Here is a 19,685-nt window from a genome sequence, read left to right as displayed (position 1 = left end):
TTATCAAAAATAATATATTTGTTTTAAAATGGATAGAATATCTATTACAATAAGATAAAATATACATTTATACAACCCACTGTCTTGGGGAGGTGGAAAATGATGCTAGGTTGTTAAGAAATTCCTTTTGTGTCAGAATACCTGAATTCTCTCGAAGGAAACTGTAAAATGGGATGTTCCTTATATTGCAATGCCTTTCATTTTATAATTTTCCCCTTCCCCTACACTGTAAAGGCTGATGACAATAATATGAAAAACGGAGAAAGTGTGTATATGTGAGAGAGAGAGAGAGATACAAGAATACAAATAAATACAGGTCTGAAATCAGGGTGGACACACAGACACTTTCATCCCTTGAGCCAACTGGCAAACTGGATGGAGAAGAATACTTATCACTCTTCTTTCTTTCTTCTTTCACATTTCACATTTTACATTTCACATTCGGAGCTTGACTTCACTGTGAAATGTGAATGACCGATGTAAAACTTAAAGAAAAAACACCCAGAAAAACTCTCAGGCACTTAGCATTCTAGAAGGGAACACAGCACTCCCCAACCAGGTGCTGAGTGACTCTGACCCAGTCAAAACCTGGTACAGGTTTTATAAAGCCGTGGTTGAAATAGAGTCTGCAGTGCAGAAACAAAAACATTCATATATTCATGTATTCATTTTTGCTCCGTAACTCAGGGCACCTTACATTTTGAGTAAACTAAATGCCTGACATCAGATGTTGCCATTGAGTGTCACGCTCTGAAGTGATTGTTGTAAACTTTTATAAGAAATAATCCTTTGATTCATTTATATATATATTTTTTTTCGACTTCTTTTTTTAAAGAATGTAAATCAATCACCCTGACCTGCATTCATTCAGAACAGAAATGTGATGAGCAGTGTTTCCTTCCTGAGTTATTAAAGATTGGACCTTCTGACATCCGAATCCAGTGAAACTGTGGGAAAGCACTGACTGGATCTGTAGATGGAGAGTCCGGGCAGGTAGGGTGAAGCCACAACCGGTGTCCTTTTTTAAGGGACAGGACTATTTTTGATATTTAGACCTAAGAGAGCTCCATTTGAGATTTCAGAAAAAAGAAACTGCATCATTTTAAAACAAATAATAAAATGACTTAAATTTATTAGATTCACGGAGCACCAGGTAGTTGTTAAATAAAACAATGTATGGCGTTTTAAAATATGTTGAAATCAACATTAGAGTTATGATGATTTTATTTCTCTCATCCTCTAGGGCACAAAAATATGAACTTATTAAGCTTCTTAAGTGAAATATCACAGGGTAAGAACACTGAATACATATATATTAGTCATATATTCAGCAACTTGATTCATTTCTGTAGATACTTGTGTATCTAGACTGATACACTTATCACCATTATATTATTACTAAATGTTATATATACTTCTTAAAACCTTGAATTTTATAAAATTTCTATATTTTCATATTATATAAAACTTGTTCTGGGCCCTCCCTGGTGGTTCAGCAGGATAAAGCACAGCACTAGGAGGCTAAAGCCACTTCAGCATGAGTTTGATCCCCGCCCGCCCTAGAAGTGATCCACATGGCGCGGCAGACCTCTCCTGACCTGCCTGCTGCTCCCCTCAGCAGTGTACCTCATTGATCTGCCTGTTCTGTTCCCCACTCTGTCTCTGGAGAATCCTCTCACCGCCTCTGCACCTCTGGCCTATACCCAGTTCTGTATGGGTAAATAAATAAATAAATCTTATAAAAAAATCTATAATGAGTAATGAGTATTGAGAACAAAAATAATTAGTAGTTTATTTTTTGAAACTTTAATGTCTAGCAGTTAACTTAGAAGTTCACATTAATTTTGAAGTATTTTTTTTTTTATCTCCCAAAGGAAGCAGTCAATACCTCTTCTGAAGGTATATTGATTTATCTTTACTCCACTGCTGAAATGCCTTGAAATTTTAAAACAAAGATTCTCTAGTTCTGCATGGACATTTTTGCTTCATTAGTAAAAAGGTAACAGATGACTTTCTTCCCAATTCACTCAGGACTAGAACAGTGTCACAGAGGAAGGAGAGACAAGTTTGGAAAAAATGAAAAAAGACCATAATAAAACTGACATGTGAGCATGACCTTGCAAAATAAATAGCACTTGGAATATGAACATGAAAAGTGGGTAACAGACATGCTCATGCAAAAGCCTAAATTAAACAACAAATTCAACAATCATGTCCTTTCTTCTAGCCCTTTTAAATAAAATATATGACCCATATTGAAAAATAATTGAAACATAAAGTTGGAATATATACATGAAAAGTTGTCTTCTGTCAACTTTCAATTTTTCTTTTCACTTTTTATTTTGAAGTCAAAATAGATTGACAGAAAGTAGCATATAAAAAAACTTTATAGCGATTTTATAAAGTACAGAGTTCCCCCTTCTACCATTTATTCAATTTTCTCCAAAAGAAATATCTTCTATAACTAGAGCACAATTCTATTTGACATTAGTATGTTCAGATTTCACCAGTTGCACATACATTCATTTGCTTAAGTGTATACATATATGCTTACAGTGTAAGAAATTTTATGACATGTAAAATTGTATAACTATCATCACATAACCTGTGCTTTCACATAGAAAATGTATTAACAGCATTTATTTTGTTACTCTGAAGTGTGTGGTTGCTAAAGAAAAGGCAAGATAAATTATTTAATCATTTTCTTTGTTAATGAGTTTCATTTTAACAATTTAGTCCATTAAGAGAAAATTTTAATATTACTGAGCAACATTACATCCTCTATTATACTAACTGCATATATTTCATAACCGAGTGAAAAATTTTGACTCTATTATTTTATTGATGTGGGAATTTATAGTTGACCAGAAATTCTGCTCAGTGCAATACTTTCTTTAATGCAAAGATCCAAAGGATATGTTTTAGAAAATCAATCTCAAATTTTGCCTAATGCTAAATATCCTTGCCCCAGAGTTCAAGCACCTGATGTTATTATAAATCCAGTAGCCAGTTTCTGAAGTCCATCCAGTTCCCCAAAGAAATTTTCTAATTACTCACCAGGATTGATCCTTACAGGTCTTTCCCTGCCCCTCAGCGGAATAGAAATGATCATTTGTGGTTCCTAACAAATGGGACAATAATTTTCTTTTGCTAATTTCTTTGGCTAATTTGCTGCTTTTCAGTACTTTTTCAAAATATTATTTATGTTTGATCCCTGTTATCAATTATAGTTGAAATTATATTACAAATTTAGAATATTATATTGTTTTACAAATATGCTAACATGTTACAATTGCAAAATTAAGGGGCTGTTATAATTTCAAGCAGGGATATTGAACAGAGACAGACACAAAAAAGGTTTCATTTTTTCATAGATTTACAAGCACCAGGAGAACTGCTTTCCATCAAGAGATATAAACAAATAAATATTAAAAGCAAAATGACAGTCAATTCTGTTTCAAATTCAGGAAGAGCTCCTTGCGACATCAGTGGAAAACAGAAACCAATGTGTCAGTTTAGAGCTTTTCATGGTCCTTGAAATACCTTCATAGCTATTTTGTAAAGTAGGAGGTCTGTGCAGGAAGAGAAGCATCTAAATAATGGTAGCCTAGTAGGTAATATATTTTGGATCAAATCAGCATTCTCCAGTTGTGTATGCTAGAGCAAGAATATCAAACCATCAGGAAACATCACTTGTATCAAAACTGGAATGTCAACACTTACAGCACACCCCTTCTCACTAACTAGCCCATGTAGCTGGAAACAGTCTTGCTGTGGTGAACTGTGGGGTGTATTTTGGGTTCTCAAACTTATCTAACACGCCAAGGTGACAAGTTGTCTCTTAACATCTAAAGCTCAGGGTTTTTAATAACTATCATCAAAGTGGCACTGAGTCTCTCTCTTAGCCGTTAGGCAAAAACCTACATTGTAAAGCTGTTGGTCAGCAGCTGCTGATAAAATTTAGGCACAAAGACAAGAGCAAGGTGCAAAAGATTTCAAGAATACTAAGATGCTTCTGTACCCAAACAGGATACTCGTCAGTTCAGTAAAACTACATCAGTCTAAGAAATTCACTAGCTTTTGTACTAAAGGGGCAGTGAATTTACACATTCCCACACTGTCACCAGGTAGGAAGATAGGTAAATAGATACTCAGATAGGTAGATAGGTAGATGATAGATAAAGATTGAGAGAGAGAGAAAGAAATAGACAGAGACAGATGATAGACAGACAGACAGAGAGGTAGACAGATAGATAGATACATAGATACATAGGTAGATAGATAGATAAGCAGAAAAAGATACATGAAATATGATAGTTTTTAAAATATTTGACATTTGGTGATCTGGGTAAAAATGTATACATCAATCTTCTAGCTGCTTTTTCAGGCAGGATCAAATCTTATAATATGCTCACAACTTAAATAAACAAGCAAAAGCTGAAGTCGCACTTGAAACCCTGTTCTCTGATTACTACATCTAATATATTATTAATATGATTCATATATATGTTGGACTCTACATATGTGTGTACATGTGCACGTGTGTATCTTATCTTCACTCCTTATTGCCCCATTACTATCAGGGCTACAACTTTGAAAACTTGTAAAAGCTTGATGTTCTTCAATGCTTCGAGCTGCAAGCGTGTGCTTCTCCAGTGCCAACAGCTGGGGCCTGTGCCAGGTCACCTGGTGTCTGGCGGTGCCGTGTGTGACTGGGCAGGGGGAGCAGGAGGCTCTTCTTGTCCTGGGTCACTTTGGGGAGCTTAAATGCTGAGAGTAGCCTGGAGGTGTCACAGTCTGTCTTACAGTGTTAAACTCTGCGCTTTCCGTCTTCCTTCCCCCGGATTCTGTCCAACTATCTCCACAGCGCCTAGTACCCTAGGACCTGCCCACCAGTCTGCACCCCAACACAAGGCCTCGCCACTTGCTGCTTGTGTGTTACAAAATACTGTTCTGGATCCCAGCTGTCTGTTGCTAAAACACTTACTCATTTCTCAGATCTCTCCATGAATATAACCTTACCAGGAAATTTTCACTAACTTTTTTTTTTTTGCTCTAATCTGATAACTCATCCTCTTTGTAAGAATTATTTTATTTGCATTGGGTATTTATTATTGTGACCACTGCTAATCCTCCCTCTAGTGTGTAAACCCATAAAGCAAACACAGCTTTGATCTGTACAAATAGGAGTCTCAAGATTTAAAGCTCAAGCTATGACCAATAGGAACAATCTTGTTGATAAATGAAGTAAATTTTGTTCATTTTTTCCACTCCACTGTAAGCTATGCATTTTCAGGAACTTTTTAACTGTCTCACTAATGAAGTTAACATATTCCTTGGCCCTTTAGACAGAGTCAGCCACTATCTTGTCTTCTCAAAAATGTATGTGACTACACTGACAAGGTTTGCTTTGAAAGTGCTAGAACGTCTTCAAACCACTGGATACCTCTGTGGTAGCAGAGAGGATTTCATATATTATTCAGTCCCAATGATGTTCTTTCATATTTCACCCTTTTTATTATTCTTATGTTACTGGTCTAATGTGTGTTGTATCTTTACAGTTAAACATACTGAAGTGAAATTAAAGAATACTACATGGGCATCAATGTATACGGAGATTGATTTTTAATTAAATAGTAGTTCACATAGTTGAAGGCATCACCATGGGAAATCATAAGTGTTCAGTTTATTTTCATTCATATGCAGTTTTCAGACCTTAAAAGTGCTCTTTTTACATACACAGTAGCCTTCACTTAGGCAATCTTCAGCATTCAGCCGGCCATTTGTCACATAAATGCATTTATTGTCAGCATTTTTAAGTCTGGGAAGAGGCCTAGAAGAGAAATAATTTCCATTAATTGTTTGAGCCCTGATCAAGGAGCTAACCCACATACGGTTGCAGCAGACTTCTGATTCACCCACCTCTGCTCTCATCAGTGTTTTTCAGTAGATTGGCCTGTACTGTTCCTCACTCTGTCTCTGGTGAATCCTTTCACTGCCCCCCTCCCAAACTCTGGCCTATACCCCCAGCTTTTCTATGCATAGACAATAAATAAATCTTAAAAAATAAAAAAGACTAATATCCAAGTGCCAGAGTCAATCCAGACAGTTTAGCTTCACACTCTACATTATTAATGGAATCATATATAGTATAGAAAAGTTTTTCATGGAAGGTCTTACAAGGACAGACACTAGAGATGAGGGGTAGGTAAAATTAATGAATCTTGTACTTAACCTGGTTTTTGAAGTTTCCAGGAATCTAAAGTAGGATCAGAACCACTATCGGTCAGAGGTGGGCACAGAGAAAATTAACTTCTTAGAAGACCACCCCAGGCTGACCATAAAGGAATACTTTCCACAGCGATGACTGCATAATGAGTATTATGTCACATCTCATCAGCCAGAAAATGATCAACATTCAAAATTAAAAGTATAGTTGCTACCAAATGCCTATAATTTTCACACCATAATAAATATCTAAATGAAAATCATTGTAAGTCATGAGCTATCTGAAATAGATTACAATATGGAGTGAGCATATGAGCATCTGATATTGAGATATTGGCTAGGGAAAAATTCTGTGATTGTAACATTAAAATTTCCAGCTGCTACTACATAATTAGTCTGATAATAAGACAGTTAAGTTTAACATAATTTGTAGATAAATGCTGAACACATTTCAAAAATCTTTGTAGTGATTTTTTTCTGACATCCTAATAAAACATAACTATTTTAAATAGTCAATTTGGATAATTTTATCATTATTAGTCAGAAGTTTCTTCTTTATCACTACCACATTTAATTATTAATATTCTGACTTCACATGATCGAGGAAGCCCATAGAAGTATCTAGGCCATGGTGAGAATATTAACATATGAAGCTGAGCTATATTATCACTGTGCAATGGATCCCAAAATCTAGTGTATTTTATAAATTTTACAGAAATATTTTTCAGAATGCAATTCTATATATCTCACTCTACGTAGCCTAATGAAATCAAAAGGATTGAGGTCAATCACCTTTATGAAAAAGTATGTAATTGGGTTGAATAATGTCCCCTGAAATGCATGCCCCCCACTCAGAACATGATATGACCTAGAAATAGATTCCTTATAGAGGTAATTGATGTAAGGACTGTGATAAAATCTTGATGGACTGGACTAGATCATTCTTATAGGAGAGAAATGGACAGAGCACGAAGCAGAAAAGAAGTAGCCAGAAGTTGGAGGGATAGATTTGGGGTCACCAAGGTCCACAGACAGCATCTCTGTGGCCCAGGTCATTGAAGAGCTTCCATTTTCACTGAGGTGAAAATGTTGGTATTTTGATAAATAATTTCTACAGCACATACAATACACCAAATTATTGCTCATTATTACTGACAAATATTGTCCTAGAAAATTTCAGCTAACTCCTTCAAGAGAAATGAGCTTCTAAAGGAACAAATCTTCCAATAACTCTGACTTCTGCCTTCTCAACTAAACAGATTTCATTGCTTAAAGACAGCCAGTTTGTGTCTTAAGACAAAAAATAATAACAATAACAGTGTTTGGCAACAAATACAGTGAACACTGGGTGAGACATGAGAGAAAGATGTTTCAAGAAAATTTCCTTGGAAGCTCATGGTTTGGAGTTTTGACAACTCTGATTTATAATCTTGAAATCTTGTGCAAGATTATTTATTACATTACTAGTAAGACATAGAAGGTGGGAAACTTCAATCATAAAACTGATGAGTAATTCAATGACTTATGAAAATTAAAATTTTAGTCTAGTCCTGTCATCTTTCACTTCCTTTTTCACAATTACCTGTCTATTCCTGGGTGATTTCTTATGGCTACATCTGTGTGTTATCTAACCTCTGCTTACAGACGCCCAATAAATATTTAGATGTGGTTGAAATAAGAGGATTCTGCTTTGAAATTTTAAAATAGCAAAAAACTTACCTGTTCAGAGTATAATCTGTGCCATCAAACCAAACCCATTTTTGTTGTTGGGTCTTGTAAGATAAACTAAGGAAAAACTTTTCTTGAATCATTTGGCACTGTAATTTTGACAAATGCATTACAAAATCCTGCAGAGAAAGGAAAATAAATCTGAAAGTAGAACTTCCCCTGAATTAAAGGAGTCTAATTGCTTAAATATTTTATTTTTCAACTCCCTTTTACAACCATTTTTATTATATGCAAATAACATAGATAACTAAACCTTAGATTTTTTAGACAAATTTAGATTTTCAACTATTTGTAGCTACATTATTCATGAGCAATTTGTTTGGTCTGTATTATATTTTAGCTATTTCTTTTATTTGGTGTTGTAAAAATTAATAATAAAACTCTTAGGAATAGTCAATTATATTAGACACACAAAAAATAGGGCGACATTCATTAACTTGGGTAATGCCTGCTGACATAGGTCACAGTTGAAATAGTGAATTAAAGGACAATAGCAGAGATTTTATCAGGTGGTACTAAGTTTCCAGGATATTTTTCAAGGGATGGTTTAATAAATTAAAATAGTAAAAAGGAGGGTGCATTGACCAAGAAAAGAGATTTGGGGATGAGAGGTAGAAGAGATAAAATGTGTCACTGGCATGTGAAACAATTTGAGAAACAAAGACATGGAGGAGCACAGGGTCCTTCATGGATGTGAAGAAGCTCATGGCCGTGAGCCCAGGCAGGCTGCCCCAGAGCAGGGGCTGGGGCGCCTCAGTGGTGGAGGCAGCCAAGATACAGGTAAGAGTCACACATTTAAAAATAACTTATATGCGATACTTGTACTTAATCCGAAATGCTGATAAAGCCATAAGCATTTATGAACACTAACTGGCATTTTGCAGATTCCCAACTGTCCTATAAAAGCTGTTTTAGAGGAAAATGAACTTTGTCTGACTTCTGTCATTTTTAATTCTCCAGAACAAACGTCACTATAATTTAAGAAACAAAATCTTATTCTTACCATAGCTTCGTTAGTATCCACTTTAACAAAGCTTGCATTGAAGCCAGTGCAATAGCCAAGACATTTATTCCAAGGAACCATCATTCTTGAAAAAAAGTAGCAGTTTCCTCCATGCTGATACCAGTTGAGTGAACAAACAGGATCTTTCCAAACTGTTATAAAAGATAGAATATTCATGAGTCCCTTCCTCCAGTGCAAGTCATATCCATAAATTTACAACAGGGGCTTCTGCAGCGACTGCACACAGTGTCCAATCCCCAGCCAGGGAGCTGACCAACATGGCGCGGCAGACCTCTCCGTCTGGCCTGCTTCTCCCTCAACAGTGTATCCCCGTGGATCTGTCTGTCCTGCTCTCCACTCTGTCTTTGGTGAATCTTCTCACTGCCCCCGCACCCCCACCCCCAGCTACAACTCTGACCTGTACCACAGTTTTTGTATAAATAAATAAATATTTTTAAAAATTACACCAGGTCTATGTTCAAACAGACCATTTGCTTTAAACTACATATATAAGCTCATTAATTTAGTGCTAGTTTTATCTCACATTAATTATTCACCACATTGAAAACATTTTGGTCTTTAGTTTCATAAGGGAGACAATTTTTTAAGTTACAAGATTAGGAATGTGTCACAAAACAGAACCCGAATCTAAACATATATTTGTTTAAAAACAAAAAATAAGGAAAAGTTTAAAAGAAAAAGAAACAGGTCACCAGGGAACAGTTCATGCAAGATCCCACCAAGACATCATAACTAACCAGTTATAGCTTTATCCCCTCCCAAAAGCGGATTCTGGACCAGTCCTTCTCAGGGACCCCTACTGACTTCATCTCATCATGACATAACCTCCACTAATGGAAGGCGGCTTCGCTGAAAAATCTTCCTTTGCTTTTGCCAATAACACTGGCTCACTTTTATTTGTGTTTAACATTTTCAATTTTGTACAAACCCTTGCTGATTCTTTCTGCTTGCTAGACTGGACACTGCCCAGTATTGAATCATATAAGAAAACAACTACATTTTTATATATAATTGTGTATTTTAACAATTTATATGAATTTATATGACTATTGACAAGTACTAATGTTACTGATGGATTCACTAACATCTGCTTACATGTATAGAGCTGAATATCAAGAAAATAGCTGATAACAAGTGAATTCCTCCCCCTCTCTCCTGCCAATATAATTACTAAAACCTTCCAGAGTTACCTGCTTTATTTGCTTCCTTGTCACACAAGCTATGTCCTGGTTGTCCCTCTTCATTAACTGAGCTCTGATTCACTGAAGAGAATCCAGAAAGATCATGTTACAAAGGTAAATGGAAAATCCTGTCTGTCTGATACTGCAATATAAAAGAAATTTAGAAAATGATTAATGAAATATCACTCACATTGATATTGTCCTGATGAGACTCCAGAATGAATTCCCCTAGTGAAAGGACTCTTTCGTAGATTTTTTTTTTTTTGGTCAATAACCTTTTCCTACATTCTTTCCACCTTTAAAAACCATCATTTTTTGGCACATGGGTGACTGGGTGATGGGAAACCCATGGGCATTGCAACTGAGATGAAAAAATATATATATACAAAATGATGTAAAATTAAACTATTATATTTTTTTTAAAAATCACCAGTTACGTGCCTCACTCCAGTCACAAAAATCAACTCGAAGTGGATTAAAGACCTAGACATAAGAACGGAAACCATAAAATACCCACAAGCAAAGATGGGCCAAACACTACACGACATACACTTCAGCGACATCTTTAAAGACAGAGCACCCAACGCTACAATAGTGAAGGCAAAGATAAATAGATGGGACTATATCAAGTTAAAAAACTTCTGTACAGCAAAAGAAACATTACTAAAAACAAACAGAAAGATCACTAATTGGGAAAACATTTTCTCACACAAAAGTAGTGATAAAGGACTGATCACAAAAATATACGGAGAACTGATGAAACTCAACAAAAGTAAAGTAAACAACCCCATCAAAAAATGGGCAGTAGAGCTAAAAAGACACTTCTCCAAAGAGGAAATGCAGATGGCCAACAGGCATATGAAAAAATGTTCAACATCACTTGTAATAAGGGAGATGCAAATTAAAACCACAATGAGGTACCACCTCACCCCAGTGAGAATGGCACATCTTCAAACAACTAGCAACAACAAATGTTGGCGAGGATGTGGAGAAAAAGGAACTCTCCTACACTGCTGGTGGGAATGCAAACTAGTACAACCACTATGGAAAACTGTCTGGAGGTTCCTCAAACTGCTAAACATGGAGCTTCCCTACGACCCAGCAATCCCACTCCTAGGTATCTACCCAAAAGACACAAAAACACTGATTGAAAAAGATACTTGTACCCCCATGTTTATTGCTGCTTTATTTACAATTGGAAAAACATGGAAGCAGCCCAAATGCCCAAAAGTAGATGACTGGATTAGAAAGATGTGGTACATATATACAGTGGAATATTACTCAGCAACCAAAAAAGAGAAACACATGTCTTTTGCAGCAACTTGGATGGAGCTGGAAAAGATCATGCTTAGTGAGATAAGCCAGAAAGAGAAAGAAAAATACCAGATGGTTTCACTCATAGCAGGAGTATAATGGACCAGGCGAGAAAATAACAAAAATAATGAACAACCATATACCAGAGACATTCTGTGGGGGTAGAGTGGGGAATGGGATCAAAAACGGGGGGGGGAAGGGAGGGAAATGCACGGGACTATGGGGGTGGCACAGGGGTGATTTGGTGATGGGAAACCCGCGGGGATTACAATCGAGATGGAAAAAAAAATGTGCAAAATGATGTAAAAATAAACTTTGTAATAAAAAAAAATAAAAAATTAAAAAAAAATCACCAGTTACGAAATTACAGAAAAAAAAAAGCCCCTGCAGATCTACAGACCCTTCCTAATTGTTAGATAGGACACGCCCAATTCAGGAATCATGTAAGAAAACCAGTCAGATATGTATATTTATTAATTTTTTAATAATAAATATAGAAACACTTGACCCTACAAGTAAGTTTCACTTGCACCTGCTTACATGTGTACACTTGTATGTATCAAGCAACATAGCTAGTCAAAGTGAATTCTCTTCTCTCTCCTGCAAATGAAATTAAGAACTGAGACACTTCCAAACTTACCTGCTTTATTTCCTTCCTTGTTACAGGAGAAATTTCCTGGATGTCCTTCTGCATTAACTGGGTTCAGCTTCACTGAAGGGAATTCAGAAAGATGTTTTCTTTTAACTCAAATGAAAAATAATTGGACAGCCTGACACTATACCACAAAAAAATACAAATGTGACTCATGAAAATATCAATCACATTAAAGAATTCAATGTAATAGAAAAAATAAAATAAATATAAAACTATCATATAATTATGACAAATTTATGCTGTAATTGACCATACATAAAGCAAATTCTGTTATAACATTGTTAAACAAGGTTTTCACATTCGTAAAAAAATATTTAAATGGAACAAAGTAAACACAAGAATAAATAAACAATAGAGTCCTGATAAACTTTCAAGTGAACAATAATTTGAAATCATGGTCAATATTTGTGTCACAGAACTTCATGCTTGATCAAGGAATAGAGTGAATTAAAAATGTATAATAAACAAATTTTAGAATATGAGCAGAAAATGCATATTTCTTTTTTACTTAGTACTTACACTGTGTAACTAAGAATCCAACAGACCCAAGCAGAGCCAGGCAAATCACTCCCAGAATCACTGCAATGATTTTCCACAAAGAAGATGGAGCAGGATGGTCTAGAGAAAAGGATGAATACACCTTGTGACATCAGTCCGAAAGTTGATGGATGTCTTGAACATTCCTTGGATGTCTTGAATGTTCCTTTTTCAGTGACCCCAGCAATATCCCTAAAATCAGCTGCAGAATGGGATCAGCAGTAACACTGGTTTGCTCCAACCTGAGTTTCTCTCACCAAATGTCATTTCCTACATTTCAAACCTCAAATGTGAAAAACAATTGTATAACTAATAGTAAGCATATCTACAATTATCACTATTCCCTCCTGATTCTTCAGCCCCAACAGCAACAGGATATCATTCTATCAGATTACGTTCACTCTTATCCTGGATCCTAAGACAGGTATTTCCCCTCCCATGTTTGACTTTTGATTCTCTGTAATTTTTATTTTAAGTAGTCATTGAATTTTTTTTGGAATAAGACAAAAAATAAATGCTAACCTACATAATGAAGAGGTTAGTTGAACTACTGGGTAGCAAAGACTAAGGTAAGAGATCCAGAATGAAAGTTTTGAGAAGTCATTTACCCTGTAAAAGGGCAATAGAAAATGAAGACAATCATGACAAAGACTACCATGATTTACAAATTAACATAAAATTGAATCCTTTACAAAACCTTTATTTTGCAATCTCAGACGTGTTTAGGCAACAATGAACAGATATTGCATTGACATGAGTTCACTTAATAGCAATAAACTTCAGATCCTCCTAATGAAATGGGTAAATGTGATATCAAATTCATTCTAGTTTCCACAATACTCTTTTGTTAAAGAGTGATAGTCATTTGGGTAGTTGAACATTCTTCTATCTTGAAGCCATATTAAAATCAAATCATATTAAAAATCAATTAAAGCATATATACAAAGAGAAAACACATGAGAGAAGAAAATGATGAAGTAGATATTTTTTAAAAGGTTTTGAAAAGCAGAACGTGAATGGCAGGTGAAAATGAATTAGTCAATCAGCACAGCAATGAGGTAGAAAGCAAAGGACGGAAATTAAGGTCCTTACTAGCTGCATGGATTGGACAATTAACTTAAATTTCTCCTCATTGATGCACCATCTGTTGATTAGTGATAATAGTGTCTAAATTATGAGATTGTTTGAAGAGTGAAACACATTATGATAAAAGCTTGCAGAGTCCTAGCTTATAGTAAATGAACAATAAGGTGTGAAATATAAATGCCCTAAAGGAAGAGATGCTGTAGCCTCTGGATGTGGGAGTAGAGTTGGGCTTTTTCTCTAATGGAACCAAGCATGGCAATCTGGCTTGATTTCAATAAATGATGCCTGGTCACTCTTTGCTGCTACAGACATAGGGTGCTGAAGAGACGAGCATGTAGAGGGGTGAAAGAGCAGGGTGGGGGCACAAGATAAGCATCTACCCGAGTAGTGCAAAGGAGAGATTGGTTGCTTGGAGCAACTGTGATGGGGAAAATCTGGTATTTTAAAATAGAGGCTGGCAGGATTTTCTGATGCAGATTGAGAGCAAAAGAAATGATCAAACAGGGGGTGCAAGTCTGTGGGTGCGAAGAACCATTGCATGCAGTGGTAACTAATGGAAGTGGGAGAAGCGACATGAGAATTTCGGGGTTCCTATCAGGAGTTCAGTTTGGAATTCCTACTAGCATCATAAGTAACTTGAATTGAGAATTGTGTTTATTTAGTCTGAAGAACCAGGGCGAAATGTAAGATGCATTACATGCAGATTGTTAATAATTAACATGTAGCTGATCTTTAAAGTCCAAGACTGAAGGCATCCCTAGAATAAAAGTAAAAATGAAAGGTAACAAGGTAGGATGAATCTGAAGACACTTAGATATATCGAAAATATAAAAGATGTACTTTTGTCGTATGAAAACAAGAGTTATAGTGTATACATGCATTATTTTTTATCTATTATCATATGTAATTATGCATATGCAAAAATGGGCTGGAAGAAATAGCTCCAATTATTATTTTTTTTTATTTTAGTAGTACAATTAATGCCAGAATAATTTCCTTCATTTTTCATTTTAATAATGTGTCATTTCTTTTTATAATGTAGCACTTTCGGAATAAAAGCTTTGATTCTAGAAGTGCCAAACCAATGTTCTATATTTATTCAGGTTCTATAATTTTTTTTAGATCCATAAACACATCACCACATTCTTAGAATAAATATTGCCTTTACCTTGGAAACAGTGAAACCTGAAGTCCTGTTAAGTCTCAGCACCACAACCTGGCCAGCAATCTTGGGCAAAGTAAGCTTAGTTCGATCCCAGGCCAGGGAGCTGACCCATATGGCACAGCAGACCTCTCCTGTCTCTCCCGCTGCTCCATAGTCTGTGTATTTCAGTAGATCTGCCTGCTCTGCTCCCCACTCTGACTCTGGTGAATCCTCTCACCCCCTACGCTTCTGGCCTACACACAAGTTCTATGCAAAACCAAATCTTAAAAAATCATAATTAAAACAAAAATAAATAATTTAACTTATAGTATTCTTTAGTATTGATTTCCATATGAGAAAGTACTTATATTGAGAAAAACCTGAAGGTATTTTTATGTAAAAATAAAACATGGTGATGTGTATTTGTGCACAATCCTACATACAATAATTTCATTAATAAAGTTTTCCTACAGACACTGAATGTAACTACATACAATGTCAGACGGATTATTCATTAGGAATGAAAAAAATGCTATTTCTGAATTATTGTAGTCAGCTTCTAGTGTAGAAGTTTTAAAAAATTGTTAAGAATATAGTTGTTAAGAATATGAGTTATGTTCTGTGCTTTTTAAAGGGTAATTAATATTTTGGTGTGTATGATGTATAGAAGCATGATGATATACAATCTTATATATTTTAATATAATTTTCGGAAAGAACAAGTAGAAAACATGAATACCTTTATTTATACAATCTGATGGAGCATTTTGTTTAGATGTTTCAAGTTCTCGCTTGTTCTGTGGCTGAACTGGATGTTGGAGTCGCAAGTCTGAATAAACCACTTGGCTCATTCCTGAAATGTAGAGAGATGATATAATGAACAGAAAAAAATATATTCCCAGTCAGTGTCAGTTGTGAAATTAGTAAGTAAAATTGATGTTAAATAAAGCAGGATGAGGAATGAATCAAAGACCTAAGAATTGAGATGCAATCCTAGAAATGGAAATATTTATAGAAAGAAAAATACAAATATTTTCTACTTATAAGGTGCTATGATATATCACTGCTAGATTCTTTAATGTGATCTATTCACAAGTATAGCATACAATTATAAATCTATATTTTGTAAGTGATAAACATGTCATTCACTGATAAGTGAAAATACAATGGATCTGTTTCTGTGCTGACATCCAAGAAAAGCTTATTCTACAGTGTGCAGCTGCCCCCTCCTCACCTCCCCTCCAGCCAGCCCCCTCCTAACCTCCCCTCCAGCCAGCCACCTCCTCACATCACCTGCACACAGCCTCCTCCTCACCTCCCCTCTACCCAGCCCCTCCTCACCTCCCCTGCTCCTGCCCCTCTCAGTCTCCCTTTACTTCCACCTTCCCCCATTTTCCCATAATTCCACTGAGACACTTCACTTTTTTCAATATAACGTAAATATTTTTCCAACCTGTATATTTTACTCCAAATCTCCATATCGAATCTGTTTCCCTCCGATTTTTGTTCATTATATTTTTAGTGTATTTGCTTTATAAGTAAAATTCCACATCTATAATAAAATTTGCAAATCCTTTAGCAGAAACCTGTTCCAGTTTGTTTCCTTATCTTTCATCATCATTCTATCAGATACCTCCTCTCATCTTGATATTAAAGTCTTCCCTTCATACTATAAATTCCTTAATCTATCTTGCTAATATTTGTTATGCTATAACTGATTGATTTCTTCATATGGCATAAAAAGTTAAAGTTGATAAGTTAGTATATTACATACTAAATAATTCTAGCTATTTTGAAATCTGAGAAACATTTTTCCTTATTATAACATTTTAGAAAATTTGCAGAGAGTCGATGTGAGAAGTTGTTTTTGTTTTTTTAATTCTCTCCCAGAAGATAATAAACCCAAGTTCCTATAATCAAAAGACACATAATGTGGGAAGATTAATTATAATTTATCCTATTGCATTTTGAATTCACTTGCCAGCTTTCTTTGTCCACTATTCCATATAACTTGTGTCATAAAACGCTACGGCAAAAATAAGTGATAATAATAAAGTGATTAAAATAATATTTAAAACATATTCTTTAGAAGTTTCTTAACTTAAACACACCTGATTTCCTTCCTAGCATCTCGCTTTCTACAATCTTTTCTCATGTTCTTTGTTCTCTGTCATCTTTTCTACTCTGTAAACCATATTTTTTCTTCCTAATGATGCAACATGAACATAAAATGACACATACACAAACATAAAATACATACAGATGCTTAAAAATTCAATGTACCAAAGTATTATTGTAAGAAAATACATATAGATATACATATTAATAGCAAGTAATCAGTCTTAACTATACACCTTCAATTACTTTAAAATTCTGAACAAACACATGTTGAAAAATAGAGTGGATATCTGAGAAATTATAATTACCTGATTTTTAGAAGAAAATGTCTGATCTTTTGAAGAGTACGTATCTATATCCTGAGAAGGAGCAGGTGCAAACTCTCATTAGAGAAGTTGAAATTTAAAATTGTTGAGAGCCCCTACTATGACATTAGAGAGGAGAGCAGAAGACAGGAAGAAAAATAAATACACAAGCTCATGGTGCCTTAGTCTCTCCCATGAGAGACTCTGACAGATGAGCACAGGGTCAAGAGTAAGAGAGCTCTGGAAGCAACCACACAGGAAACACTTCTAGGCTGCTCAATTTAGCTCAGTGTCACTTCTAGATTGGGCCTGTCTTCTGTCTTAAGTAACACAAGATCCTCAACATATTTGCATAATGGTCAGTCCCACTTACTTGGTCTTATAATGTCACGGATGGAACTGCAATATTGTTGTTAGGGAAGCATATCAGACATTTTTATTAATTTTAATGTAATTTAGTGCATTCTAAATTCAGTTAGTGATCCACATATATCTTTCGGAACTTTTGTGACGCATCTTGCAGACCCTTTCAGTCTAGGCAGGTGCTGTGTTTCTCCAGTAGGAGATGTGTGCACTGCCGGCCTCAGTGCACTCAGCTTTTCTCTCATGGACCACAGGTCACTCCCCAAGAAACACTCCCAGCAATCATGTCACAACCGACTAACAAAAGAATACTATTTGCTGTGTTAGTTACATTCATGCCAAATGTAATATTTCAAAGTTATTTTATTACTTGTGTGATCGAAAATGTTGCAAGTGTTTTGAACATTCTGCCATTTCTTTAGCTTATGTTAGTTGAAAAATTATATTCATTTTACCTTTTCCTTTAACATCTTTTAAGATTACAGCTAACAAACCTGGGTCACTTCTTCATCACCGGCAGGAAAATAATGATACTTCATGGTACTAAGTTAATAGAAAAGATATTGACATAAATAAATAATATGTGAACGATAGTTCAATAACCATTCTGAATTCAGGAAAAAGGGAAACTATAATAATATAGTATAATGAAATATGAGTATTTTAAGGACAATGTAATAAAATTCAATAAAAGACAAAGCATTTTACCTCAAGTATTTAACATCCTATTTAATTTTTAATTTCACATTGAAAATAAACTGTAGTGATGATTTATATAATTGATAAATGTTAATTATTATAAAATATTTCTTGAAATGCTGATGTTATTGTAAACAAAAGATGGAAAACACAAAATTTATAGATGTTAACTATTCAAATCAGTCCTTAACCATTTTAAATGGAAGAGAAAATAGTCGTCTGATCGACAGTGTTGTAACCAATCTTACCTCAATTTAAAAAAAAGAATCCCTAACTATAAATAGACACAACGTTTAATTATACGTTTAATTATTTACAAATATTTAAATAGAAATAACTATACTATCGTGGTATTAAATCTATTAGACTAATATTTGAAAACTAGACCTAACATTTATTCTTGTCAGAATTCTAATGTTGGAAATTAATTCAAATGCAATGAAAGTTTTTAAAAAGACACTTTATTCAAAGTTATTTATTGAAAGAGATTTTGTAATTCAATGAGGAAATTAAAAATAACTGAAAGTAGTATAATGTAAAAAGATTTTGAATTTATTGACTCAGTATGAAATGATTAAGTTAATATAGATGACTGTGAAATCATGAAAAATTTGATCACTCAGGTCAGTAAAATATAAAAAAGTTTATGAAGAATTTTATTTGTTGACATCAACACTTCAAATCAGTCATTAACCTTTCTAATGGAAGAAGTTATAATTAGAAGGTAATTGCCTGCATTTCCAGCTTCAAAGACAGGTAGCTATTTTTCTGACATATTTTCAAAGTTCTTTGCCAACATAAGCACATAAATGTACATTACATATAATGTGCAGTATCTATATAATATATATTAAGCATATGTATTATGTGTATATACACATATATACACATGTAAACATGCATAATAAACATTGCTTATTATTTCTGGCTATAGTCTATGAATAAAATGTGGTATGCTTTTCATATTTGAAGTTCATTAAGATTTGGTTTATGGAACAGATTATGATCTACTCAGAAAATTTTGTACATTTCAAAAAAGCCACTTTTGGGGGTGAAGAGTTGTATTATTTCGTAAGTTCTATAAATTTTCAATATTATATTTTGATAGGAATATTATTAAATACTAAAACAGAGTTTTCTAAATCCCCAGCAGCAGGAACTATACATATGTTTATGTCTTATTTACTTTTATGACCTGTGTCAGTTTGTCCCATGAATTTTGAAGATCTACTATTGAATTCATAAAGTGGGAAATTCCTGGAAAATTATTTTTATAATGGATTATTCTTTTTTCTTTTTTGTTC

The 19,685-nt window shown here is 34.6% G+C and overlaps 1 protein-coding gene across 1 annotated transcript in view; it reads right to left on the bottom strand.

The window, feature by feature from the left end:
* The window catches only part of LOC101627204, a 171,028-nt gene that overhangs the window by 70,042 nt on the left and 81,301 nt on the right, over window positions 1-19,685 (bottom strand). Inside the window, exons 9-13 of the mRNA XM_012732343.1 lie at window positions 15,636-15,749; window positions 12,116-12,187; window positions 10,171-10,242; window positions 8,960-9,111; window positions 7,948-8,075 (exon numbers count right to left, since the gene is read on the bottom strand). Coding sequence (XP_012587797.1) covers window positions 7,948-8,075; window positions 8,960-9,111; window positions 10,171-10,242; window positions 12,116-12,187; window positions 15,636-15,749 — 538 coding nt within the window. The remainder of the gene's footprint in view (window positions 1-7,947; window positions 8,076-8,959; window positions 9,112-10,170; window positions 10,243-12,115; window positions 12,188-15,635; window positions 15,750-19,685) is intronic.

The sequence above is a fragment of the Condylura cristata genome, unplaced genomic scaffold (assembly GCF_000260355.1).
Source record: "Condylura cristata isolate star-nosed mole 26May11 unplaced genomic scaffold, ConCri1.0 scaffold00034, whole genome shotgun sequence".
NCBI classification, from domain to species: Eukaryota; Metazoa; Chordata; class Mammalia; order Eulipotyphla; family Talpidae; genus Condylura; species Condylura cristata.
This window is presented reverse-complemented; position numbering and strand designations above follow the sequence as displayed.